Source organism: Vipera berus, assembly GCF_964194415.1.
Source record: "Vipera berus genome assembly, chromosome: 4".
In the NCBI taxonomy this organism is placed as follows: domain Eukaryota; kingdom Metazoa; phylum Chordata; class Lepidosauria; order Squamata; family Viperidae; genus Vipera; species Vipera berus.
In genome coordinates, this window is record NC_138206.1 from 71,035,140 (window position 1) to 71,062,333 (window position 27,194).

Genomic DNA, 27,194 nt, shown 5'->3' on the forward strand with positions numbered 1-27,194 from the left:
AAGATAGCAAAAATCAGGGTTTTCCTTTCTCTGCAGGTAGCTTTAGAGTCACAGTTGAGTTGTTATTTGTAATCCAGAAAGGTCAGTTTTTTCCCCCTAAAGTTTATAATTCTCACTTTATAAATAGCTCAAAATAGGAGCTGTGACTAGGGGGGCTTTCGCCCAGGTTCGCCTGGTGCGCCAGTTGCGGCCCTATCTAAGCCGGGATGATCTATGCACGGTCACTCACGCGCTCGTGACCTCTCGACTAGACTACTGCAACGCTCTCTACATGGGGCTGCCCTTGAGGACCACCCGGAAGCTCCAACTGGCACAGAATGCAGCCGCGAGAGTTGTGTTGGGAGTCTCCCGATACTCCCATGTCACACCTCTGCTCCGTGAGCTGCATTGGCTGCCAGTTGTCTTCCGGGTGAGATTCAAGGTACTAGTTATGGTATTTAAAGCCCTACATGGCAGGGGGCCGGAGTACCTTAGGGAACACCTGCTGCCGGCATCAACTTCCCTCCGCCCTGTGCGTTCCCACAGAGAGGGACTCCTCAGGGTGCCACCGGTCAGAGAATGTAGATTGGTGGCCCCCAGGGGGAGATCTTTCTCTGTGGGCGCCCCGGAGTTATGGAACCAGTTACCGGTTGAGCTCCGGACGGCGCCCGATCTTCGCTCCTTTCGCCACGATCTGAAAACATACCTGTTCGAACAAGCCGGCCTGGCCTGAGGGTGGGATTGGTGGGGTTTTTTATTATCATTTTATTGGGGGTTTTATTAATGTATTTATTGTTTTTTATGGGCATGTATTTAATTACTTTTTAATTTTTGTAACTTTATGTTTTTTATTCTTGCCCTGTACACCGCCCTGAGTCCTTCGGGAGAAGGGCGGTATAGAAATATTAATAAATTAAATTAAATTAAATTAAAATGTTCTCTCTCTCTCTCTCTCTCTCTCTTTTGTCGTAGCTGTTCTCTGTTATAAAGACATTGAAGGTCATCAAAAGCAAGTTATCTTTTCCTGGGCTTTATCAGCTCCTGTAACAGAGTAACTGCTGTCGTATATTTTCATCCACCACTAGGTGTCAGCACCAGTTCATTTTTCAGTAATAGACAATTGTTTACTTGTATTATTTACTTCTATTTTCATGGTTTAAAAGGAAAATCTTAACAATTTCCACCGATTTCAAACTTTTCCAAATTAAGTATTATATTCATTTCATTTCAGTGTATTTCTGTTTCCCCTGAAACAGAAATACACTGCAGGAGGGTGGGGCAGATTCCCCTCCTCATTTTCAGAGATTTTTTTTGCTTCTTGGGGTTTTTGTTTTTCTTTTTTTTTAGGGAATCAATTTTTCAAATAGAAGAGAGAAAATCACTATTCTTACCCAGTTCCAAACATGTTGTTTACAATCAGCTTAAAGTAGTGCTTTTGGGCTTTGGCTGCTTGTAGCTTGGACTAGACTCTGAAGTTAAGCTAGCCTTTCTCCTGCTGGTTTCTGGAGGGCTTTTCCCAAACTGATCAGATCGACCACTGTTTCTCCACAATCAGTGGGACTGCCTTCCTTCTTTGTTGCCTCTATGGGGCAACTTCAGGCCCATTTAGGGTCCCCTATCAGGCAGAAATCAGCCAGAGTGCAGAGCCCCATGATCCCTCAGCTGCTGTGCAACTGCGCTAAACTGGAAGCCGCAAATGTAAAATCTTAATGTTTGCTTTGTTTTAAATATTACAGTTGGGTTTTTTTCTGGGTAAGCAAAAATACTTCTATTTTATGTTTGTTTTTAAAAAATTGTTTTCTTTTCATATGTACTTTAAAACACATAGCAAAGATTTAGACCACATAGCACAGGCACCAAAAGGTTAATAGGTTATGAAAATCACAATACAGTTTAAAACTCTTCAGTAAGTTAATGATACTGTATTTAAAATGACACCTACCTGGGTTTTTTTAGTAAAGATATAAAGTCAAGGTCTGTAAACAAGTCATGTTTATGTACAGAGCTATCAACTCGCAACTACAAGGAGATCAGCAATAGAAATTCAATGCTAAACTGAGCTACTCTTGGACACAAGTTCATAATCAACAACATGGTGTAGAATTATTATACGTAAAGTATGGTTTGGCACCTTAAGCTGCATGTAGTTAATTTTTAAAAAAACTAAATTGAAATAAGTGCTCCATCTTAAAACAAGAACATTATCCATAACACAAGCCATTTGTGTAGATGAAAGCAGTGAAATTAATCACAGCCCGTGCAAGTTGGACCTCAGTTCTAAGAAAGCAAGAATATTAAAATGTACACCCATAAAGTTATTAAAGTATAAAGCTCTTCTTCCCATGCCCTATTAGTAGAAATAATTTACCATTGACAAAGAGGAATTCTGTGCTAACCATTAACTAGAGAGCTTAGTAGTGTATTGTACTTGTTTCCTAAAGGAAAGCAGTGTTACCCTGAAAAAAATATGGTGCTCTTAAAACTCACTGGAGTGCAGCCATTAGAGACAATCCCATGACAAATGCTTTTAAGAATTCCTTAAGTAGAGCTGAAACACACTGACAACTTGGAACAAATGTGCCCTGTGTGTATGTGATCTTGGCAAGAATACTGGAAGAACCACATAGAGAGTACCTTCTCAATTAGCAATCTTGTATCAATGTATCTTATTTTATGCAATGGTTACTGTTCCCCATTACTTGTTTAGCATCACAAGACAACAAACCTTTAGTGTCAAGGACAAAAAATGACACTTCATTATTTACAAGGAAGTCACTTTGCGTAGAAAACCCAGCTTACAAAGAGTTACTTATTTTTTGTGAATATCCTCATGACGTATAATTTTGTATGTGATCCAGTAAAATATGTTGAAGATGAGAAAGGCAAGTGGGAAAGCAGCTCGGGATATTGTATCAATCCTTTTGGCACGGTCCACAAATTTCTTTTTGATGGAATCTGAATCTTTTGGCATGAGAGGTGGTGGAGGATTGGGAGGTGTAGCTTTGACTGTGGTGCCATCTTTTACTTGTAGGCAGTGGCCCATCCCATAGCCACCAAAGTTAAATTGGCTATCACGAGCTGCAACTTCTTCCTGAAGAAATAACAAAAGAAATTAAGAGAAATAACAAAAACAATCAATTTGACTAAATTCCATTATACAGTATGCCTTTAAGATGTCCTTCAATGGAATGAAGAACTTGCCATGACCAACTTGTTGCGGCCAACTCACCACAGCCAATTTGCCATGGGACAAATTGCCATGGCCAAATCACCGTGGGACAACTTGGTGCAGGACAATTCAACAATTCAATATTTAAAATAATTTTTAAAATATTTTACTTTTTGTCATTTACATATCATTCTGTCCCTCCTTTGGTATTATTTATTTAATTATTCTATTCCACCATTTCTTCAATGATAGTGTAATTTTCTTTAATTATTCTATTCCACCATTACTTCAATGTTAGTATAACTCTTGTTCCATGGCAAATTGTCCCACAGCAAATTGGCTGTTGCAAGTTGGCTGTGGCAAATTGGCTGTAGCGAATTGGCTATGGCAAGTTGGCCACAGTAAGATGTCTTAGACCCTCCTTCAAGGGTTGAGAAGATTGGGGTTCTGGTTGTCCAACAGGATGGCTTTATGAAATTGCTTTGCTTTGATAAGACCAATATATTTTTGATAAAAGAACAGATAACTTAAAACTATATTGTCCTCTTGCTGAGTGCCAGCAGTATAAGGGCTGCTATTCCAGATCCAATAGTTTTATACCTGTGCAGCAAATGACCAAGTGTTTTTCACAAATAGTTTGATTAATAAATGACCTAGATGAGGGAATAGAAGGGGAACTTATCAAATTTGCAGAAGACACTAAACTGGCAGGAACAGCCAACACCCTAGATCAGACATGTCAAACACAAGGCCCGGGGGCCGGATCCGGCTTGTGAAGTGGTTTCATGTGGCCCGCGAAGCCATCCTGGAAACAGTGAGGGAACGGCCCCCACTGGCCCAGAGACCCTCCTTCTGCCAGAGACCCTCAGATCTGTCCCACTCCTGCCCAGGCCCCCATAGGCACCCTTGATGCGAACGATGTAGAGCTGTCCATGCCCACCCAGTAGGCCATATGCACTCTAGCCACGCCCACCCAGTAGGCCACACCCACCCTGGCCATACCCACCTGGCCCCCTGAGGGCAACCGCAATGCTGATGCGACCCTCAATGAAATTGAGTTTGACACCCCTGCCCTAGATGATAGGCTCAAGATCCAGAAGGATCTTGACAGACTTGAACACTGGGCCTTATTTAAGAAAATGAAATTCAACATAGAGAAAAGTAAAGTCTTACACTTAGGTAAGAAAAAACAAAAGTACACATATATATTGGGTGAAACCAGGTTCAATAGCAGCAATTGTGAGAGGGATCTTGGAATCATAGAGGACAGTCCATTAAATATGAGTCAACAGTGTGCTGCAGCAGCCAAAAAAGCCAATGAAATCCTAAGTTGCATCAACAGAGGGATTCAATCAAGGTCATGTGAGGTACTAATACCACTCTATAAAGTTTTAGTAAGACCACACCTAGAATACTGCAACCAATTTTGGTCTCCACACTATAAAAAAGATGTTGAGACTCTACAAAAAGTGCAGAGAAGAGCAACAAAGATGATTAGGGGACTGGAGGCTAAAGCATTTGAAAAATGGTTACAGGAACTGGGCATGGCTAGTCTAGTGAAGAGAAGGACCAGGGGAGACATGATAGCAGTATTCCAATATTTGAGAGGCTGTCACAGAGAGGAGGGGGCCTATTTTCCAAAGCACTTGAAGGCCAGACAAGGAATAACAGATGGAAACTGATCAAGGAGAGATTCAACCAAGGGAATAAGAAGAAATTTTCTGACAGTGAGAACAATCAACCAATGGAACAGACTGCCTTCAGATGTTGTTGGTGCTTCATCGCTGGAGGCTTTCAAGAAGAGACTGAACTGCCCTCTGTCAGAAATGGTGTAGGGACTCCTGATTGGGCAGGGGGTTGGACTAGATGACCCATAAGGTCCCTTCCAACTCTGCTGTTCTGTTCTGTTCTATTTTCTTCGGCATTGAATTTAGCATGACTTGGCTTTGAAGGATCCCTGCCTTGGTTTGCACTGTGAACAGTTTTTCTCTTTGCTGCACCGTTTCGTGGGCAATTCCCTTGCTATTGGCAAGTCTTTTTTCTTACACATTATTGTACATCTTTTATAAAATTTTAAATTTACATGGACCTAAAATGGCTTGCTGAATCATCCTAGTATCAGTACAATATCTTCTCATTAGAACATCCAACCAAAGCTTTGGAAGACCCCAGACAAGATATTCTGGTACTGATGCCTCATATTTCTCTCCTAGCATGATATTCACAGCTTCAGGTATGTAATGATGATCACATCATCCTTCATTCATTTGTCCAGTTTAAAGTTTTCTTAAATTAGTGGCTATCCCCAAAGAATCATAGAATTCTCTCAAGGTGAAAAGCCAACTTTTTGAGTCCAGGTTCTCCAAAAAACAGGCTCTCTGTATTGGCCCAATCCTTACAATAGGAATGGGCAACCTGAAATATATGAACTTCATGGAGCCTCCAATACCTCCTCCCCAAGATGGAGAGACATAAATTCAAAGCCTGTGAAGTTTTAAACAAGCAAAACTAATACTATAATAAAGAGTTTAGCTAGAAATAGATATAATGATGACAAACAAATTCCACAGAAAGCTGCAAATTTGAGTGTAAAAGTAATTCTTTCTCGAAGATTTTTTCCATTCTAAAATGGTAACAGGTTTATATAAAAGTAAAGTACTAGGAGCTTAATGTCTCTGATAACCACGATGAGGTGGTCACTGACCTCGAGCCAGACATCCTAGAATGTGAAGTGAAGTGGGCCTTAGAAAAACTGAGCAACAACAAAGCTAGTGGAGGTGACAGTATTCCAGCTGAGCTATTCAAAATCTTAAAAGACGATGCAGTAAAAGTGCTACACTCAATTTGCCAGCAAATTTGGAAAGCTCAACAGTGGCCACAGGATTGGAAAAGATCAGTTTACATTCCAATTGCAAAGAAAGGCAGTGCCAAAGAATGTTCAAAGTATCGCACCATTGCACTCATTTCATATGGTAGCAAAGTTATGCTTAAAATCCTACAAGCTAGACTCCAGCAGTATGTGGATCGAGAACTACCAGAAGTACAGGCAGGATTTCGAAGAGGCAGAGGAATTAGAGATCAAATTGCCAACATACGCTGGATCATGGAGAAAGGTAGGGAGTTCCAGAAAAACATCTACTTCTGCTTCATTGACTATGCTAAAGCCTTTGATTGTGTGGATAACAACAAACTGTGGCAAGTTCTTAAAGAGATGGGAGTACCAGATCATCTTATTTGTCTCTTGAGAAACCTATATGCGGGTCAAGAAGCAACAATGAGAACTGGACAAGGAACCACCGATTAGTTCAAAATTGGGAAAGGAGTCTGGCAAAGCTGTATACTGTCGCCCTGCCTATTTAACTTATATGCAGAGCACATCATAAGAAAGGCAGGGCTAGATGAATCAAAAGTTGGAATTAAGATTGTCGGAAGAAATATCAACAACCTAAGATATGCAGATGATACCACTCTAATGGCAGAAAGTGAAGAAGAACCAAAGAGCCTCTTGTTGCGGGTGAAGAAGGAGAGTGCAAAACTTGGGTTGAAACTTAACATTAAGAAAACCAAGATCATGGCATCCGGCCCTCTCAATTCCTGGCAAATAGATGGGGAAGAAATGGAGGTAGTGACAGATTTTATTTTCCTGGGCTCCAAGATCACTGCAGATGGGGACTGTAGCCAAGAAATTAAAAGACGCTTGCTCCTGGGGAGGAAAGCAATGGCAAATCTAGACAGCACACTAAAAAGCAGAGACATCACCCAGTCAACTAAAGTGTGTATAGTCAAGGCTATGGTCTTCCCAGTTGCAATTCTGAATTTTCTGAATTTTCTATTGTCTGTACTTGTTGGGCAGTTAGGTCTTCTGTGATAATATTTAATTGTTCAATTTTTTCTGTTGTAATCTGTATAGATAGGTTTTTAGTTATAGTCAAAGTTTGAATTTTCATATCTAAGACGCTTTCTGATTTTTTCCTGAAAGCTCTTATTTCATCACCAGGTGTAAGAAGAGTTTAGTAAGTCTGGTAATTTATTTTCAATATAGCAGAAATTTGTTCTTGCATTTCTTCCACAGAAAAGGTCTGTTCCTGGCCTTCCATAGTGATGAGTTGAACTGAAAACTTTTAGTTTTTTCCCCCCAGTAGATAAAAAACAGCTAAAACTCTCACAGCTGGTGTTCAAGGTCACATGAGTCTTATCTTATTTTCTGAACTGTCAGCCAAATCTCTTTTCTTTAAGAATATTAAATTGCAATTTCAGGTTTAGCCACAAGATGTCACTCCAGAGTTTAAGGAATTACTTTAAATCTCAAAGTCATTTCAATCCTTTTTGGGGGTTTTTCTTCTATCTTAAGGGGAAAAACCCACTTTCAAATAAAAATAGAAGGTAAATAGTAGATAATCAAAAATCTTTTAATCCACAAGCTTTAGGAAGTAAAGTTCCAACTGGGATCCAATTAACGTTTTCAAAAAAGCTCCCCCGTATATTCAATAGCCGCTGTTTCTAGAGGGAAGGCTAAAATCCCCCTTCCCTCTCCACAGGGCGGAAAGTACTTTAGCAGCTTGAATAGGTACAAAAAAGCAATTAGGATTTAAGAGAGGTAGATCTCACCCAGTCCCGGATGGTGAGTGTGACTTTGGCTGTCTGCAACCTAGGGGCGAGCCATATTTCTATGGCCGATTTGGAGGGATCGCCAGCTCCAATGGGAGAGTAACTGCTCTCCCATGATCCAGCAAGATCCCCTCCTTGTTGGTCACCTTTTTGGGGCGATTTTTGGCCCTTTTCAGGGCCCCCCAGTGATCCAAAAGTGAATGGGGGAGAGAGAGTAAGTCTCCCAGCCATCCATGGTGGCTGCATGGCAAACTGGAAGTCCCATTTTGGTCCTTTTTCATGCCCATCTTTGCATTCCCTTCATATCTCCAATTTTCTTGAAGAGATCTCTGGTCCTCCCTATTCTATTGTTTTCTTCTATTTCTTTGCATTGCTCATTTAAGAAGTCCTTCTTATCTCTTCTAGCTGTTCTCTGGAATTCTGCATTCAACTGGGTGTATCTTTCTCTTTCTCCCTTGTCTTTTGCTTCCCTCAGCTATTTGCAAAGCTTCCTCAGACAGCCATTTTGCTTTCTTGCATTTCTTTTTCTTTGGGATGGTTTTAGTTGCTACCTCTTGTACAATGTTGCAAACCTCCATCCATAATTCTTCAGGCACTCTGTCTATCAGATCTAATTCCTTAAATCTATTTGTCACCTCTACTCTGTATTCATCAGGGATATGATTTAATTCATACCTGAGTGGCCTAGTGCTTTTCCCTACTTTCTTCAATTTAAGCCTAAATGTCAACGGTGCAAACATTGGATGTTTTTGCTCTGACAATATAATCCCTGACATATGCTTTTATTTACATTACAGGATCTATCCTTTTTGTAAGGGGGGGATGTCAATGCTGCAAACATTGGATGTTTTTGCTCTGACAATATAAGAGGCAGCCTTTTCTTTTAAACTGTTTTGCTTTGAATCAAATGAAGCGGGGGGGGGGGAGGAGTATGCTAACCCGGTTGTTTTAATAAGATAAGGAAGTGAAGCTTTGCATGTTAAACTAATTGGAGAATGTGATTTATGACGTGTAAACTAAGGGAGGGAATTGTGTTTGATACGATGTGTTCAGGGGAGGAGAATTCAGATTCTGGCATGAGTGCCGATGCTTCGTTCTCATTATTATAGACTTTTTAGAATAAACAATCCCTGCATGTTCTTTGATCTGTCTCATTAATCGGAACCATTGCAACGAGAAGCTCATGATCTGAGCCACAGTCAGCTCTTGGTCTTGTTTTTACTGATTGTATAGAGCTTCTCCATCTTTGGCTGCAGAGCACATAGTCAATCTGATTTCTGTGTTGGCCGTCTGGTGATGTCCAAGTGTAGAGCCATCTCTTAGGTTGTTGGGACAGAGTGTTTGCTATGACCATTGTATTCTCTTAACAAAATTCTATCAGCCTGTGCCCTGCTTCATTTTGTACTCCAAGGCCAAACTTGCCTGTTATTCCGGTTATCTTTTGGCTTCCTACTTTAGCATTCCAATCCCCCATGATGATAAGGACATCATTTTTTAGTGTTAATTCTATGAGGTGCTGTAGGGCTTCATTGAACTGGTCAATTTCATCCTCTTCAGCACCAGTGGTTGGGGCATAGACTTGGACTACTGTGATATTGAATGGTTTGCCTTGGATTCGCAATGAGATCATTCTGTCATTTTGGGGGTTATATCCCAGTATTGCTTTTCCTACTCTTTTATTGACTATGAAGGCTACTCCACTTCTTCTAAGGGATTCTTGCCCGCAGTAGTATACCTGATGGCCATCTGAATTAAATTCACCCATTCCTGTCCATTTTAGTTTACTGATTCCTAAGATGTCAATATTCAGTCTTGTCATCTCTTGTTTGACCACGTCCAGCTTGCCTTGATTCATGAATCTTACATTCCAGGTTCCTATGGAGAAAAAAATCTTTACAGCATCGGACTTTCCTTTCACCACCAGATACATCCACAGCTCAGCGTCCTTTTGACTTTGGCCCAGTCGCTTCATTCTTTCTGGCGCTACTAGTACTAGCCCTTTGCTCTTCCCCAGTAGCATATTGGATGCCTTCCGACCTGAGGGGCTCAACTTCCAGCGTCATATCGTTTTGCCTTTTGGTACTGTCCATAGGGTTTTCATGGCAAAGATACTGGAGTGGTTTGCCATTTCCTTCTCCAGTGGATCACGTTTTGTCAGAACTCTCAGCTATGACCTGTCCGTCTTGGGTGGCCCTGCATGGCATAGCTCATAGCTTCATTGAGTTACGCAAGCCCCTTCGCTGCAACAAGGCAGTAGTCCATAAAGGAAGTAGAAAACATATCTATTGGGAATACAAGTAAGGAATTTTTTTTAGACAAATTTTGGTTTAGAGTTGTTGGAATATTCTCAAGGGAAGGAGCCAAAAAATTAAAGGTACATCAGAAAGTTTTTTGGTTTGTTTGTTTTTCTTCTCCCTTCTCCTCCCCCACTTCACTCAGTAATAGCTCTGGGCAGGCAGCCAAGAACCACTTAGCAAGTAGATACAATTGTGATAAGAAAGAACCACAGGAATGGGATAAGAAGAACCACAGGAATGGGCTGCAGGTAGCCCCTGAATAAATATAAATAAATATAATATAAATATAAATATAAATATAAACACCCACACACAGAAACCCATCAGAGAGACATCTCCCTTCCCTGGGGATAAGATTAACCTTTTCCTGCCAGGAAAAGACCAGGCTAGAAAATTACAAAAACAAAAGCTCTACTTAATCTTATCAAAATTTCAATAGCCCAGAAAGGGTATAAAGATTGTACCCCTTGTCCATCTAGCTACCTAGCTAGGCTGGAACCCAATCAATGTGTCTTTGCTTCCAGAAATAAAGGTTCCACTTTCTGGCAGCTTGCTTCGCTTTGTGTCCATCTCTTTCAGTGCTGACCGTTTAGTCCCGGCTGGAAAAATGAACCAGAGAATTTTCTTTCTGCAGAGTCAAAGTCTGAAAGGTTGAGAAGAATCTTGGAAACCTGTTCCAGTATTCTGTTCAGTGCAGACATTCACTACTATATTCCTTCCAACCTCTATTTAAACACCCACAGCCAAGGAGAAATTACTGCCTTCCAATGTAACATGCTCCATTGTTGAACACTGTTTGGTATTAGGAAACTTTTCCAATTGGGCAGCTAAAAATCTATCTACTTATTAATTTAAATTATTGTCCTTTTTTCCCTAGAATAATTCTGAACAATTCTGCTCCATTTTCTATATGGCAGGTCTTCAAATACCTGAAGGTATCTATATGATTTCACATTCTTTTCCAAGTTAACATTCCTAACATCTCCAACTATTCATTACAGACTTTTTCCCCTCTGCAGATCTGCTTACTTTTAGCATATTCATTCCAATGGTTATGTTCCAAGTTGACAATGTCTTTCCTATTGCCCAGAACTTGGTAAAAGATTGTAGTTGAAGTGTGAACAATGCAAAATAGAGAAAAACAATGACTTTTTTAAAATCTTGGCACCACTCTTCTTTTGATTGCAATTTTCTGCAGCTATACCACACTTCTGGCCATGTTCAGCTTGTGATTCACCAAAGGACCCATATCCCCTGCACATGTTCTACTGTCCACTGATCAGTATGGCGTTTCCTCCCAACTCATGGCTTTGGTTTTTTTTCCTTTCTAAACATAAAACTCCTCACTTTTCTTTGTTGAGATTTATCTTACTTTGCCCAATATTTGTCAAGATCCTCCTAAATTTTGATTCTGTTTTCTCCCTTTTTTGTCTGTCCTCTGAAAATTTGATAATTATATTTTCTAACTCAAAAGTGTATATAAATATATTGATCAGTGTAGGGAATGAATACATTTACCAATGAAATGCAAGACAGATGTAATTCATTTCAAAACATAATAAAGAATGATAAAACTATTACTCTATAAAGGTCATTGGCTCATAACTTCTTTCCAGTTATGAGAATTTTCAATATGACTAGCACTATGTTGCAAATTTATTTTGTATATTTTCTACCATTCTTATTTAATTTGAAAAAGTATTGTTTCAAATGTTTAAGTTTTAATTTAGGAAAATGAAATCAAATGCAGAGATATTGCTAAGAATACAAATAAAAGAGATTCTCTGGGGTCGACACTTGATCACCAAACTGTAAGGCTACACTGCAACAGAGTCGCCTCAGACACTGAACAGCCAAAGGCACCAAGAAGCTTACAAGTGGAAGACCGTGTTTAGACCTGAAATTATGGGCAAGGGGCTTTGTGGGTGGCAGCAGTGTTTGTTAAGGTGTCAGGGCCACTCTCCTATGAGGTGGTCCTGGAAGATAGGCGAGTCATTCACTGGCACATTGACCAGCTGTGTTGGTGGCTAGCGGATCAGTCGCTGTCTCAGGACTCTCAAGCGGGCCGAACACAGGGCCCACATGACAGCGGTCCAACAGAGCAGCTTGCACGCTCTGACAGAACTCTTGCTCAAGGAGATGGGGTGATGGCTGTAGAAGAGTTTCCTCCAGACACACAAACTGTATCTGCTGATCAGGACAGGCAAACTGCATTGAGAGACAGCCCTGCAGACTTTGCTGTACAATTGGACTTTGGTTTGAGGCGACTGGGACTGGCCAGCCAAAGGGACTCGAGTCAATCCAACTCCACTGAACCTCAGAGCCCTGGTCTACCCAGCCTGGCAGGCAAGCAGGTAGAACGGGAGATCCATGCAACCCTTCGACATTTTGAACTGTCAAGAAGGCCACCTAAATATCTGCAAGATTATGTCAAGCAATTGAGAGTTTGAGCTATCTAGGAGGAAGGGGTGTAATGTATTGGCCATAACTATTTTAAATCACTTGCTTAATATCTGATCACTTGCTTAATGTCTAACCTAGATTTCTCTGTTTGTAACGGTTGCTGTTACTGAAAGCCAGACTTGCTGTCTCCAGGCTGATAATTAGCTTTGGGATGGGAAACTTTTCGCTGCCTAGAGGCTAACCATATAAATAGCTGCACAGCAGCCATTAGGGCTGCTTCTGTTCTGAGTTAATAAACTTGTTTGCTGTTTCAACATTTCGTCTAGCACAGGGGTAGGCAACCTTGGCTGTTTTATGATTCATGGACTTCAACTCATGGCTGGCTCAGGAATTCTGAGAGTTGAAGTCCATGAGTCATAAAAGAGCCGAGGTTACCTACCCCTGGTCTAGCATAATGCCTAAAGAACCGAAGATATAACAAGTTACAACATATATTTAAAAGATTTATCATAGTTCCCAACTCATGTGATAACTACACTGACACATATGAAGCTTACTAAGACTTTATTTTTCTCTTGTTCTTAGATGTCACATGCTCATTCTTTTCCTTTATTGTAAAGGATGTGTCCCCCTGATTTTGTCTATTGGACAGACCATGATGTGCCCAGGAATATTCCATTTGTATGATTTGGTGTTCAGGACAAGTAATGTTTTGTTTAATGTTGACCTACCAATAGATCAGCAAGTCACAAGTCATCAATGTAACCCAGAGAAGAATTGACTTTTGTCTTCCAGAACCTTGGCTGGATCATATGGATGCATTCAGAACATTGTTTTATTAATATAACATCAATTATTTTTCTTCTTCTCTGCTCGTTGTTTTGATGTCATCGCTCTCAAGGTTTAGGTAACACAAGTGCTAATATAAGAATAAACACTGTCAGGTCAAATACTGTATGAAATGTTGGCTGTCAGTGTTGTGATGTTTTGTCTTTTGGGAGATAGATGAAATGCTGCATGACTTGTCACATGTGACAAGAGCTTGTTAAATTATTCAGGGGAAACAACAAAAAGATGTTTGCATTACGCACTGTGTTTTATGTCTTGATCACAAGCCTGACACTTTCCTTACAATACAAAATGCCAATAATTTTAAAGAATCCCTTTAAAATGACAAATTATAAATCACAATAAGTTGAGTGCATAATACCTAGACACTATCCTGATATGAGTATCTCCTAAAAAGGAAATATGACATTATGATGTAACAATGATTATGAGCATAGATAATTCTAAAAGATGATAAGACAGTCACAGATGATAAAACATTAAAGGCTGTTTGTCATTTCATGAAATCTTCATGCTGAAGATTTGGCTATAAAAAACATTGGCTAAAGATGGTTATTGTCTTTAAGCCCTCTTAGAAATATTCCTAGAAGTATTTAGTTGACTATTAAGGAAAGTGGATTTTTTATCTGACTCAGCAACTTATTGGACCAAATAAGATGACAAAAATGAATTCTAGCAATTCAAAGGAACTTCCTCACTTTGTGAAGACCAAAGTTCAGATAATCCTGGATTTATGACCAAAATTGGGACTGGAACTTTTATTGCTAAGCAGTAAAGTTAAGTGAGCCATTATGCAACTGTGCTTGATTTTATGTGCCTGATTTTATGAACATTTTTGCCACTGTTGTTAAGTGAATCCAGCTTCCCCATTGACTGATTGTTGTAAACTGGTTGGGAAAGTCACCAATGGTGATTACATGAAGCCAGGATGCTGCAATTATTGTAAATACATGCCAATTGCCAAGCACCCAAGTTATGATCACAGGATTACGGGGATGCTGTGACAGTCATAAATGTAAGATAGGTCATTTTTTTCAGCAGTGTTGTAACTGTGAACATTGATAAACAAGTGATTGAAAATTTAGAATTGCCTGTACATTAAGTGACACTGAAAATGAGAATTAGGTTCATGTTGTCTGTAGAGTAAATATTTTCCAATGTATTGTTCTTGTAGTGAAAATCACACCCTATTCCATGGGTCACATATACAACTGCCAATAACCATAGTAGTAGGTCCTAGGGTGCAACCCGAAAACAACTGAACCACCACTTGAACACCATCAGCATTGGTAAAATCACCATCAGTCAATTATAAAAGGTAGCTTTACTTGGAACGGCTTACATCCTGTGATGATATTTTTAACAACATCTGCCTATTCCAGGTCCTGGGGAAGGATTTGATAAGTGGATAAAAATGCCAAAACTAGTCTAAACATCTGGTTGACTGTGTAACAAACCGTCATAATAAAGATAGGTGAATTCTTTTTTTGTATAGGTTTTATTAGTTTTTATAGGGTTAGGGGTAAGGTGGGGTTGGGATTGGGGTTGGGGTTTGGGTTAGGGTTGGGGTTGGGGTTTTTCCAAATAAATTTTCAATATTTAGCAAACAGCATAATGTCTGGATGCATGTATTTAACTAACAATAATAGATATAGTTAATTATCATAAACAATATGTTAATTCATTACTCAATGGCCTTCTTACTAATATATATTCAAAATTACATATCACATTCCTTTCTGAGTCATTTTTCTAGCCATTGATAAAAATTATCCCATGTTCTAAAATACTCTGAGTCTTCTTTCTCTTTTATCTTTAAAGTCAATCTATCCATTTCTGCACACTCTAGAATTTTTTTAATTAGTACTTCTTCAGTTGGTAAATTTTCATTTTTCCAATATTGGGCAAATACAATTCTTGCTGCCATTAATACTGTATGTGTAGTATTAGATATCTTGCAATCTTTCTCATAATTAGCTCCTATTATTCCTGACAAAAATAATTCTGCTTTAAAGTCTATTTGTTTTTTAATCATTTTCTCCAACCATAAATGTATTTTAACCCAAAATCTTTTTACTTTGGGGCATGTCCACCAGATATGATAATTAAGTACCTGGTCTCTGTTTACATTTCCAACACATGTTTGAAGTATTTTTAAATATTTTTCCTAATCTCACTGGTGTCATATGCCATCTGTAAAACATTTTATATAAGTTTTCTTTATATGGAACTGCTTTAGTTAATTTAATATTTCTTTCCCATAACTTTTGCCAATCTTCTAATTCTATATTATATCCAAATTTCTTTACCCATTTTATCATTGTTTCTTTTATTTTTTTATTTTTTATTTTAATTCCATTTATATCCCGCCCTTCTCCGAAGACTCAGTGCGGCTTACAAGCTTAGCAGTAGCCTTCATTCTATGTATATGCCTGCTTATTAGGGCTTTCACACACACCCCAAGCGGCATTATTACAAAGTCAGCTTAATTGCCCCCAACAATCTGGGTCCTCATTTTACCTACCTCGGAAGGATGGAAGGCTGAGTCAACCTTGAGCCTGGTGGGATGCGAACCTGCACTAATTGCAGGCAGCTGGTGTTACTTAAGGAGGCATTAGCCCACTGCTCCACCAAGGCTCTTGTTCTTTCTCCATCTTTAAATTTAACAGAAATCTATAAAGTTTCTTAATCAACTTTTCATCTGTTTTTAACAGCATCTGATCAAAGTCTGTCTGTTTTTTTTTTATAAAATCCCATTGTTTTAACATCTTTTTCATATCTCGTTTGAATTTGCAGATATGTTCACCATGCTAAGTCAATACCTTGTTCTTGTAACTCTTGTGTCTTTAAATTTTCCTTCATTGCCCAAAATATCTTTATAGGTTAAAACTTTATCATTAATTAAATTTGGGTAAGCAAAAACTTCCATTGTTGAAAGCCATTCGGGTATCTTAATATATTTTTTTTCTTTTATTCTTTCCCATTCTGAAAGAAGTGCTTTCCTTATAAAATGGTTTTGAAAGTATCTATGTATTTTATTCTTTCCATACCACTGAAAGGCATGCCAACTGATTTGCAGGTCATACCCTTCTAGGTACAATAGTCTTTTATCTCTAAGCATTATAAATTCTTTAAGCCATGTTAGGATGGTTGCTTGGTAATATAACCTCCAGTCCGGCAGTCCAAATCCTCTACTGTCTTTTGCTTCTTGTAGCATTTTCACTTTGATTCTAGCTTTTTTTCCTTGCCAGATTTATTTCAATATTATTGTATTCAGTTCATTAAAAAAGGCTTTTCCCAGCCTTACAGGGATCATTTGAAATAAAAATCGTATTTTTGGTATGATATTCTTTTTCACTGTTGCTATTCTCCCCAACATTTAAAGTTGGAAGTTCTTCCACTTTTCCAAATCCAATTTTATTTGTTTTAGCAGTCTTACATAGTTATCTTCTTTTACTGTTACACATCTTGTAGTTAAATAAATTCTCAAGTACTTGACTTTTTTTAACTACTTAAAGATTTGTGTGTGGTTTTTTTGTTAGTTGATTTTTTTTGTTTTTCTGTTAAATTCTTTGTTAGCACTTTGGTCTTTTCTCTATTTATTGTCAACCCTGCCACTTTTGCAAATTTTTCTATTTTCTCCAGAAGCTTAATGCTTGTTTCCAGTGGATCTTCCAATATAAAAACCAGGTCATCTGCATATGCTTGTAGTTTATATTTTTCATCTTTTTTCTCCAGTCCTTTAATTTCTATATCTTGTCTAATGTTTCTATTCAGTACTTCCAATGTTAGTATGAATAGTAATGGAGATAGTGGACATCCCTGTCTTGTGCCCTTTTTAATATTGAAGTTTCCTGTAAGATGTCCATTTACAATTATTTTGGCAATTTGTTTACAATAAATTGTTTTGATTACATTTATAAAGTTTTTTCCAAAGTCTATTTCTGCAAATTGCTGAAACATAATTTGCCAGTTTACGCTGTCAAATGCTTTCTGTACATCAAGGAATATTAAAGCCACCTGTTTCCCTGGATGAGTTACATAATACTCTAACACATTAAGAATCATTCTTAGATTATTTTTTATCTGTCTTTTAGGTAGAAAACCATTTTGGTCTGTATGTATAAATTTGGTCAAAAATTTCTTTAGTCCTTCTGCCATTATTGAAGCAAAGATTTTGTAATCTACATTTAATAATGATTTTGGTCTATAATTTTTTATTTGCATTAAATCAGAGTCTTCTTTAGATATTAAAGTAATATTGGCTTCAGTCCATGTATTTGGCATTTTAGCTTCCAGGAAAATTTCATTACACAGTTTTTTCAGAATTGGACTCAATACATCTTGTAGTGATTAATAAAACTCTGCAGGTAATCTATCTGGGCCAGGAGTCTTGTCCTTCTTTTGCCTTTTTATAGCTTCTATAATCTCCATCATTGATATTTTTCCATTTAATATGTTTCGAATATTCTCTGGAATTTTTGGTAAGTCTGCTTTTTTAAAGTACTGCTGTATTTTTCCTTTTGGAATTTCCTCTGCCTTATAGAGTATCTCATAGTAATCTTTAATAATTTTTTGATTGTATCATTTTGAAACTGTAATTCACCTTTTGGATCTTGCAGCTTGTTTATCAATTTTTTCTGTTTTTCTTTTTTCAGTCTATATGCTAACATCTCCCCAGCTTGTTGGCATTTTCAAAGAAATTCTGTTTAGCCCTTTTAATCTGTTGAGCCATTATTTCCATCTCAGCTAAATTTGATTTATGTTTTATTATCTCCATTTGTTTCTTAAGTATTTTCTTTTATGGATCTATTTGTAATTCTGATTCTAGCTTTCTCAGTCCTTCCTTCAACTTTAACTGTAGTTGTTTCTTTTCTTTGTTCTTTTTAGCGATGTAAGTTATAGCCAACCCTCTGAAATAGGCTTTAGCCGTATCCCACACATTTTGAAGTGATGTTTCTTCTTTCTTGTTTATTTTAAAGAAAAAATCCATTTCCTTTGTTGCTAGTTGTAAAATTCTTTTTCTTTCAATATGAGGACCCAGATTGTTGAGCGTAATAAGCTGACTTTGTAATAATGCTGCTTGGGGGGCCCAAAAGCCCTAATAAGCAGGCATATACATAGAATGAAGGCTATTGCTAAGCACATTGAATTGTGCTTAGATTGTAAGCCACCCTGAGTCTTTGGAGAAGGGCGGGATATAAAATGGGATTAATATATATATATATATATATAGATTTATTCAAGGACCATCTTAATTTTTTCTTAGTTCCTCTCCAAATCATCTTCATTGGGTTATGGACTGCCCAAACATTAGTTTCTATCTCCACTTCTTGTATCGTTTTAAGTTCCAAAGATGTCCATATTATATCAATTCTAGACCATGATTTATGTCTATTTGAGTAAAATGTATATTGTAATTTCTTTGGATTATTTTCTCTCCATATATCTTGGATAAAGAGTTCTTCTGTCATTTTAAAAAATGCTTTAGGTAATATATTTCCTCCTTTTCTCCCTTGTTTGGCGCTTTTGTAGTCCAATGTTCCATCTGTTATTGCATTAAAGTCTCCCATTATACAAAGATTTTGATAGTTTAAATCTACTATTTTTGGTATAGTTTTTGATAAAATTGTTCTTGTTTATCATTTGGTGTGTATATTGCTACCATCTGTATCTGTTTTTGATCCATCATTATTTCCACCATTAATATTCTCCCCTCTTCATCCACGTAAATTTGTTAGGGATTCATCGTTTCTTTAATGGATAGAGCTATTCCTCTTTTTTTTTGAAGTGCTAACGCAAAGTAAAATTTACCAAATTTTCGGTTGTTCTAACAGCTTAAAATGTCATCTCTGAATGTGTGTTTCTTGAAGACAAATTATATCCATTTTTAATTTTTTGTAATCGTGTAAAGATTTTTCTCCTTTTTGAAGGAGAATTTAGTCCATTTATATTCCTTGACAAAATCCCACTCTCTTTCTCCATCTCTTTTCAATTATATCTAGGTCTTAATCTTCTAGTCGATCTTATCTGTCTCTGATCTCTTCATCTTGCTCTTTCTTCTGTATATGTGTTTTTAATTTCTTCCTCCTCTCTTTGTTTGACTGCTCCTCCTATTGCCATTTCTTCCTGTTTCTTTGTTTCTCTCTTTGTACTGGATTCAGGGTCACCTCTTTCCAGGAATGCTCTATGGTTGGATGTTGCTGCAAGATGGGTGCTGGGGAATGAATCTTCCTTCCCCAAGTCTGATTTCTACCACCTGAGGAGTCCAATAGAACCGAAAGTCGCCCCATAGAGGCAACTGGCCAAAGGGTGAAACTTTGCAGATCGCTGGCCAGCGGTAGACGCCCCACCTGATCCAAAGGAGTCCTTGGGACTGGCAGGAAGAAAGGCTGAACATACCCATGCGGTCTGCCACAAGCAGCTGATTGTCAGAGACAATGAATTTTAAAGCGGAAGGCAAACAGCCAATCTGTATGAGACTACTTTCCTTATCTCTCTTCAAGTAGAAATACCAGTTCTGTGCAACAGCATTCCAATCAGCATTCTAACAGCATTTGAAGACAAAGCCCCTAGCTCCAGGGAGGGGGATTTCCTTACCCCTCCTTCTTGAACTAAACTAACTTAGAACAATTTTGTGAAGCTGACTGAGGCATAAAAGTAGGATAATTTGGAAAACTTTTTTTTGTTTGTTTATTTGGAAACCAGCGATTTTTTTAACTTCTTAAACTTTTTCAAAATATGGTGGGAATGGACATCTAATGACATCTAGTGGCAAAACCGAGAACTACATGCAGTTTGCTCTGATTGGAGCAAAACCTGGCTCTATGCCCAGACATTGCTTATATTTTAAACATCTTGATGTCCTTGGAATTTGAAGTCCTGAAGATTGCGGCTGGGAAAGAAAGACTCTTTTTGGATTGCCCTGTCTTACAGGATGGATTGCAATTATAAATAAAAACTGTGTTTGAAGTCATCGGATTTCCCTGGATTATAAATACAGCTTGACCTGGAAACTTTACAAGCTGTTTTGAAACAGTGAATAACAAGAAACCACTCTGAATAGAATACTTTGGATTACAAATTTTGGTTTTCTTTTTTCTTTTTCCTTTTTTCTATTTTTTTTTTGCCCTCCTGCTCTTCTTTACTACTTACTCTTTTTAATGTTTACCTCTCCTACTTGTTAGGAGCTTATTGGATTATAAATTTTGACTTTCTTGGTGGATTACAACGTATGACTTAAAGAAAAAGATGAGCACTCTTAACATATCTAAAGTTGGAAAAAAAGGATTTTCTGCTCCCTCTTCAGCTTCTGCAAGTCCAGTCCATCAGAGATCAATTGCTACAATGCTTCAATAAGAAAAGACTGATACCTTCCAAAAGGACACCCAAGCGACCCTACAAGTAATTCAAGAGGCAATTGCTACACACATGGTGGTCACATCGAAAAACCATGAGGAGTTGAAAAGTGAATTTGATAAAATGAACCAAAAAATTAACAATACGGATTCTCAATTTGAAAATTTTAAACAGATGGTTACAGATAACCAACAAAGAATCCAAAAAGTAGAAGATAAATCAGCTGAGGTTGACCAGAAACTAGAAGCTTTAAAAGATGAAAACCAGACGTTGATCCAAATAAATGAAGAATTAGAAAATTTGATAGTGGGGATAGAGATGAAAAAAGCCTCATACTTTTTAAGATTTTAAAACATAATGGAAGATAAGGAGGAGGATCTCCTAGAGCTGATAACCAAATTATTGGCAGATGCATTAGGAATTGGAAAACAGCAAATGGAAGGAGTATTAGACCAGATCTATTGAGTCAACTCAAACTATGCCAGAAGAAATAAAGTCCCCAGGGAACTGCATATTAGATTTCTTAAAAGATCTACAAGAGACAAGATTTTGAGAAAAGTAAGAGATGAACCTTTGAAATACAAAGAAAAAGAAATTGCAGTCCTCACACAAATTCCTAGGAGAATAAGAGAATCCGAAAGAGAATATTAGTTTCTAACCAGGAAATTAACTGAAAAAGGAGTGAACTTCAGATGGTTGATTCCAAAAGGGATTCTAATTTACTGGGATATGAAAAAATATAGACTGGACACGCCACTTAAAGCAATGGAATTCTTTGATAGGTGAATTCTTACATGTATATATATGTGCTTGTATACTTAGGAAGCACATATATATACATGTAAGAATTCACCTATCAAAGAATTCCATTGCTTTAAGTGGCGTGTCCAGTCTATATTTTTTCATATCCCAGTAAATTAGAATCCCTTTTGGAATCAACCATCTGAAGTTCACTCCTTTTTCAGTTAATTTCCTGGTTAGAAACTAATATTCTCTTTCGGATTCTCTTATTCTCCTAGGAATTTGTGTGAGGACTGCAATTTCTTTTTCTTTGTATTTCAAAGGTTCATTTCTTACTTTTCTCAAAATCTTGTCTCTTGTAGATCTTTTAAGAAATCTAATATGCAGTTCCCTGGGGACTTTATTTCTTCTGGCGTAGACTTAGGAAAAGGGACGCGGTGGCTCAGTGGGTTAGGACGCTGAGCTTGTCGATCAGAAGGTCGGCAGTTTGGCGGGTCGAATCCCGAGTGCCACGTAGCAGAGTGAGCGCCTGTTACTCGTCCCAGCTTCTGCCAACCTAGCAGTTCGAAAACACGTAAAAAATGCAAGTAGAAAAATAGGGACCACTACGGTGGGAAGGTAACAGCGTTCCGTGCGCCTTTGGCGTCTAGTCATGCCGGCCACATGACCATGGAGACGTCCTCAGACAAGCGCTGGCTCTTCGGCTTTGAAACGGAGATGAGCACCGGCCCCTAGAGTCGGAAACGACTAGCACACATGTGCGGGGGAACCTTTACCTTTACCTTATACTTAGGAAATACCGATTTCGAGGCAGTTACACTATGGACTGCAAAAAAAAATGACTCATCAATCTGAATTTAGACCAGGGGTGTCAAACTGCCAGCCCGCGGGTCAGTTTCATCATACTGAAGCCGCGCCCACCCTATTGCTGGCAATGCAAAAAGAGTTGTGTTAAGTCATAACATGTCACGTGATGTGGCAAGTTTGACACCTGTGATGTAAACCATGTAGTCACCAGGAATTGAACCTGATTTAATGTCACCATCTAATTACTGCATAATGTTTTCAATAACTGTGCATTGTAAAACTGAACAACCAAAATCCATATTGGTCCAAATGGAATGAGATACTAAAATTGCCATTGAACTGGGTTGATGGAAACCTAGAAGAAATCCAGGACAAAAGAAATACACAGAGAGTTCATGAAACTTAGAAGAACTGGAGTATATATGAATAATGGTGACTGTCAGTTTATAATATCATGCATATATTAGCTTCTTGTCTCCTTATCCATCTCTCAATTTACCCAGAAATTTGGATTGGTGCTCTAATTCCATTGTTCCATATATTAATGATGCTTTTACCCTCAAGCCATTAACTTAATGAACTGATGTCCTCATTTCCAACTGTCCCAGCCTGTGTCTGTTGTCAAATTTGTTGATCAGCATGTAATAAAACAATAAAATAAAAATGGAAATGATGCAATAACACATAGAGCAAGGTAAAATAACAAAAAGAATGTCATAGTTAGTAAATGGGATCAGAATAAACTGCAGGAAGCAATTCAGAGGAAAATCAGTTGAAGCTGACTATGAAAAGACAAATTAAATAATAAACAAATAGCCCAAATAGTACAGTTATGATGGCTTGGTAAATATCAAAGGAAATCCAAGGCAAAACCAGCTCTGAATAAATAGATTATTTTTAGTAGCCCTTCCATTCCTTTACATAAATATGGTGTTATGGTGTATACTGTGACTGATTCCATGGCAACTAAAGCAGAATATAAACCTTTTCATAATTATCAGAATAATAGTCAAAAGCATCGAGTGAGGACAAGTGCAGAAAAGTCATTTACATTAAATAGAAAAGTAATATTCAACATTAGTTTGAAATTGTGTAAATGTCATAAGTTGGAGTACAAAGACACTCAGTCTGAATATTGATTAAATGTGGGCATGCTTGTCCTCATTTGTATGATGTCAGTTACAAAGACCACCAGCAGTAATGAATTTCTTTTATATTCTCAATTCCTTTCATTGAATATATGAACAGTTATAATTATTCTGAAAATAGGATATTGTACCTTGTGTTGCCTCCTTTGCCTTCTTCGAAGCCTCAAAAACTCTTTATGCTGCCTTGACACAAAGTTCACTGCTGCGTATTCAAGCAATGCAGCGAACACAAAGAGAAGACATACAGCCATCCAGATGTCAATAGCTTTTACATAAGAGACCTGCAAGACAAGGAAGCAAGAAATAAAATTATGGAGTCTTGCAGGTGTGGAGGAAATGATAGATGCGCTTAAGAAGAAGGCTGGCAATGTGTACAGAGATGTAGGTTGTACACAGAATAATTGTTCTTAGTATCTACAAGGGCTCCTCTGAATAATTTTATATTTTATTATTGTTTTGAAAGCAAGAATTTAATGGTATTTGTCAGAGAAGCATGAAACATTCATATTTCAAATATCTACATTGTTTGTTACGTTTTGCCATTCTTAGATGCTCATTTGTTCCATTCCTCTGGAACTGTATTTAGGAATACAGTTAGTCCTTGACTAGAATACATTTAATCCTTGATCGCAACTGAGCCCAAAATTTCTGTTGCTAAGTGAGACATTTGTTAAGTGAATTTTGCTGCATTTTATGACCTTTCTTGCCACAGTTGTTAAGTGAATCACTGCAGTAATTTAGTAACATGTTTGTTAAGTGAATCTTGACTTTGCTTGACAGACGGTTACAAAAGGTGATCACATGACCTTGGGACACTGCAACGGTCATAAAAATGAGTCTGATGCCAAGCATCCAAATTTTGATAATGTGACCATGGAGATGCTGCAATGGTTGCAAGTGTGAGAAACAGTCATAAGTCACTTTTTTCAGTGCAGTTGTAAGTTTGAACAGTCACTAAATGAACTATTGTAAATTGAGGATTACCTATACAGGAAAGAATTTCAAGATTTTGATACCCCTGTTTGGAAATGTGAGATATCAAGCCTGAAAACTTCTTCATGCTAATCATGTGCCCTATGTTGATTTATGGGTCTTCTTCACCCTGGCTGGCTTGACTGAAACTATTCAAATAGTTTATTAACAAAATATCAAAGAGATAAAGTAAGATAGGAAGAAAAACAAAAGGAAAGTCTGATGCTGTAAAGATTTATTCTCCATAGGAACCTGGAATGTAAGATCCATGAATCAAGGCACGCTGGACATGGTCAACAAGAGATGACAAGACTGAACATTGACATCTTAGGAATCAGCGAACTAAAATGGACAGGAATGGGTGAATTTAATTCGGATGACTATCAGGTATACTACTGCGGGCAAGAATCCCTCAAAAGAAATGAAGTAGCCTTCATAGTCAATAAAAGAGTAGGAAAAGCAATACTGGGATACAACCCCCCAAATGACAGAATGATCTCATTGCGAATCCAAGGCAAACCATTCAATATCACAGTAGTCCAGGTCTATGCCCCAACCACCAGTGCTGAAGAGGATGAAACTGACCGATTCTATGAAGCCCTATAGCACCTTATAGAACTAACACCAAAAAATAATGTCCTTATCATCATGGGGGATTGGAATGCTAAAATAGGAAGCCAAAAGATAACTGGAATAACAGGCAAGTTAGGCCTTGGGAGTACAAAATGAAGCAGGGGACAGACTGACAGAATTTTGTCAAAAGAATACAATCGTCATAGCAAACATTCTTTTCCAACAACCCAAGAGACGGCTCTACACATGGACATCACCAGACGTTCAACACAGAAATCAGATTGACTATGTGTTCTGCAGCCAAAGATGGAGAAGCTCTACACAGTCAGTAAAAACAAGACCAGGAGCTGACTGTGGCTCAGACCATGAGCTTCTCGTTGCAAAATTTAGGCTTAAACTGAAGAAAGTAGGGAAAAGCACTAGGCCACTCAGGTATGAAGTAAATCATACCCCTGACAAATATACAGTAGAGGTGACAAATAGATTTAAGGAATTAGATCTGATAGACAGAGTGCCTGAAGAACTATGGACGGAGGTTCACAACAATGTACAAAAGGTAGCAACTAAAACCCTCCCAAAGAAAAAGAAATGCAAGAAAGCACAATGGTTGTTTGAGGAAGCTTTGCAAATAGCTGAGGATAGAAGGGAAGTGAAAGGCAAGGGAGAAAGAGAAAGAAACGCCCAATTGAATGCAGAATTCCAGAGAATAGCTAGAAGAGATAAGAATGCCTTCTTAAATGAACAGTGCAAAGAAATAGAAGAAAACAATAGAATAGGGAGGACCAGAGATCTCTTCAAGAAAATTGGAGATATGAAGGGAATGTTTCATAAAAAGATGGGCGTGATAAAGGACCAAAATGGCAGGGACTTTACAGAGGCAGAAGAGATTAAGAAGAGGTGGCAAAATACACAGAAGAATTATACAAGAATGAGCTTAACGTCCCTGATAACCATGATAGGGTGGTCACTGACCTCGAACCAGACATCCTAGAATGTGAAGTGAAGTGGGCCTTAGGAAATCTGAGCAACAAGAAAGCTAGTGGAGGCAACAGTATCCCAGCTGAGGTATTCAAAATCTTAAAAGACGATGCAGTAAAAGTGCTACACTGAATTTGCCAGCAAATTTGGAAAACTCAACAGTGGCCACAGTATTGGAAAAGATCAGTTTACATTCCAATTTCAAAGAAAGGCAGTGCCAAAGAATGTTCAAACTATCGCACCATTGCACTCATTTCACATGCTAGTAAACATATGCTTAAAATCCTACAAGTTAGACTTCAGCAGTATGTGGATCGAGAACTACCAGAAGTCCAGGCAGGATTTCGAAGAAGCAGAGGAACTAGAGATAAAATTGCCAACATATGTTGGATCATGGAGAAAGCTAGGGAGTTCCAGAAAAATATCTACTTCTGCTTCATTGACTATGCTAAAGCCTTTGATTGTGTGGATCACAACAAATTGTGGCAAGTTCATAAAGAGATGAGAGTACCAGACCATCTTATTTGTCTCTTGAGAAACCTATATGCGGGTCAAGAAGGAACAGTGAGAACTGGACAAGGAACAACCGATTGGTTCAAAATTGGGAAAGGAGTCCGGCAAAGCTGTATACTGTCACCCTGCCTATTTAATTATATGCAGAGCACATCATCAGAAAGGCAGGGCTAGGTGAATCAAAAGTTGGAATTAAGATTGCTGGGAGAAATATCAACAACCTAAGATATGCAGATGATACCACTCTAATGGCAGAAAGTGAAGAGGAACTAAAAAGCCTCTTGTTGCAAGTGAAGAAGGAGAGTGCAAACACTGGGTTGAAACTTAACATTAAGAAAACCAAGATCATGGTATCCGGCCCTCTCAATTCCTGGCAAATAGATGGGGAAGAAATGGAGGTAGTGACAGATTTTATTTTCCTGGGCTCCAAGATCACCACAGATGGGGACTGCAGCCAAGAAATTAAAAGACGCTTGCTCCTGGGGAGAAAAGCTATGGCAAATCTAGACAGCATACTAAAAAGCAGAGACATCACTCTGCCAAGAAAAGTGCGTATAATCAAGGCCATGGTCTTCTCAGTTGCAATGTATGGCTGTGAAAGTTGGACCGTAAGAAAGTCTGAGCACCAAAGAATTGAAGCCTTTGAACTATGGTGCTGGAGAAGACTCCTGCAAGTCCCTTGGACTGCAAGGTGATCAAACCGGTCAGTCCTAGAGGAGATCAACCCTGACTGCTCTTTAGAAGGCCAGTTCCTGAAGTTGAAACTCAAATACTTTGGCCACCTAATGAGAAAGAAGG

General features: G+C 38.2%; 1 protein-coding gene across 2 annotated transcripts in view; it reads right to left on the bottom strand.

The window, feature by feature from the left end:
• Positions 1-2,788: 2,788 nt before the first annotated feature.
• Positions 2,789-27,194, bottom strand: part of GLRA2 (glycine receptor alpha 2) — a gene marked incomplete at both ends in the record, with an annotated part of 157,208 nt that continues 132,802 nt past the window's right edge. For both annotated transcript variants that reach the window (XM_081328067.1, XM_081328068.1), the window contains 2 exons: positions 2,789-3,070; positions 23,492-23,641. In XM_081328067.1, the coding sequence (XP_081184193.1) occupies positions 2,789-3,070; positions 23,492-23,641 (432 nt within the window). The remainder of the gene's footprint in view (positions 3,071-23,491; positions 23,642-27,194) is intronic.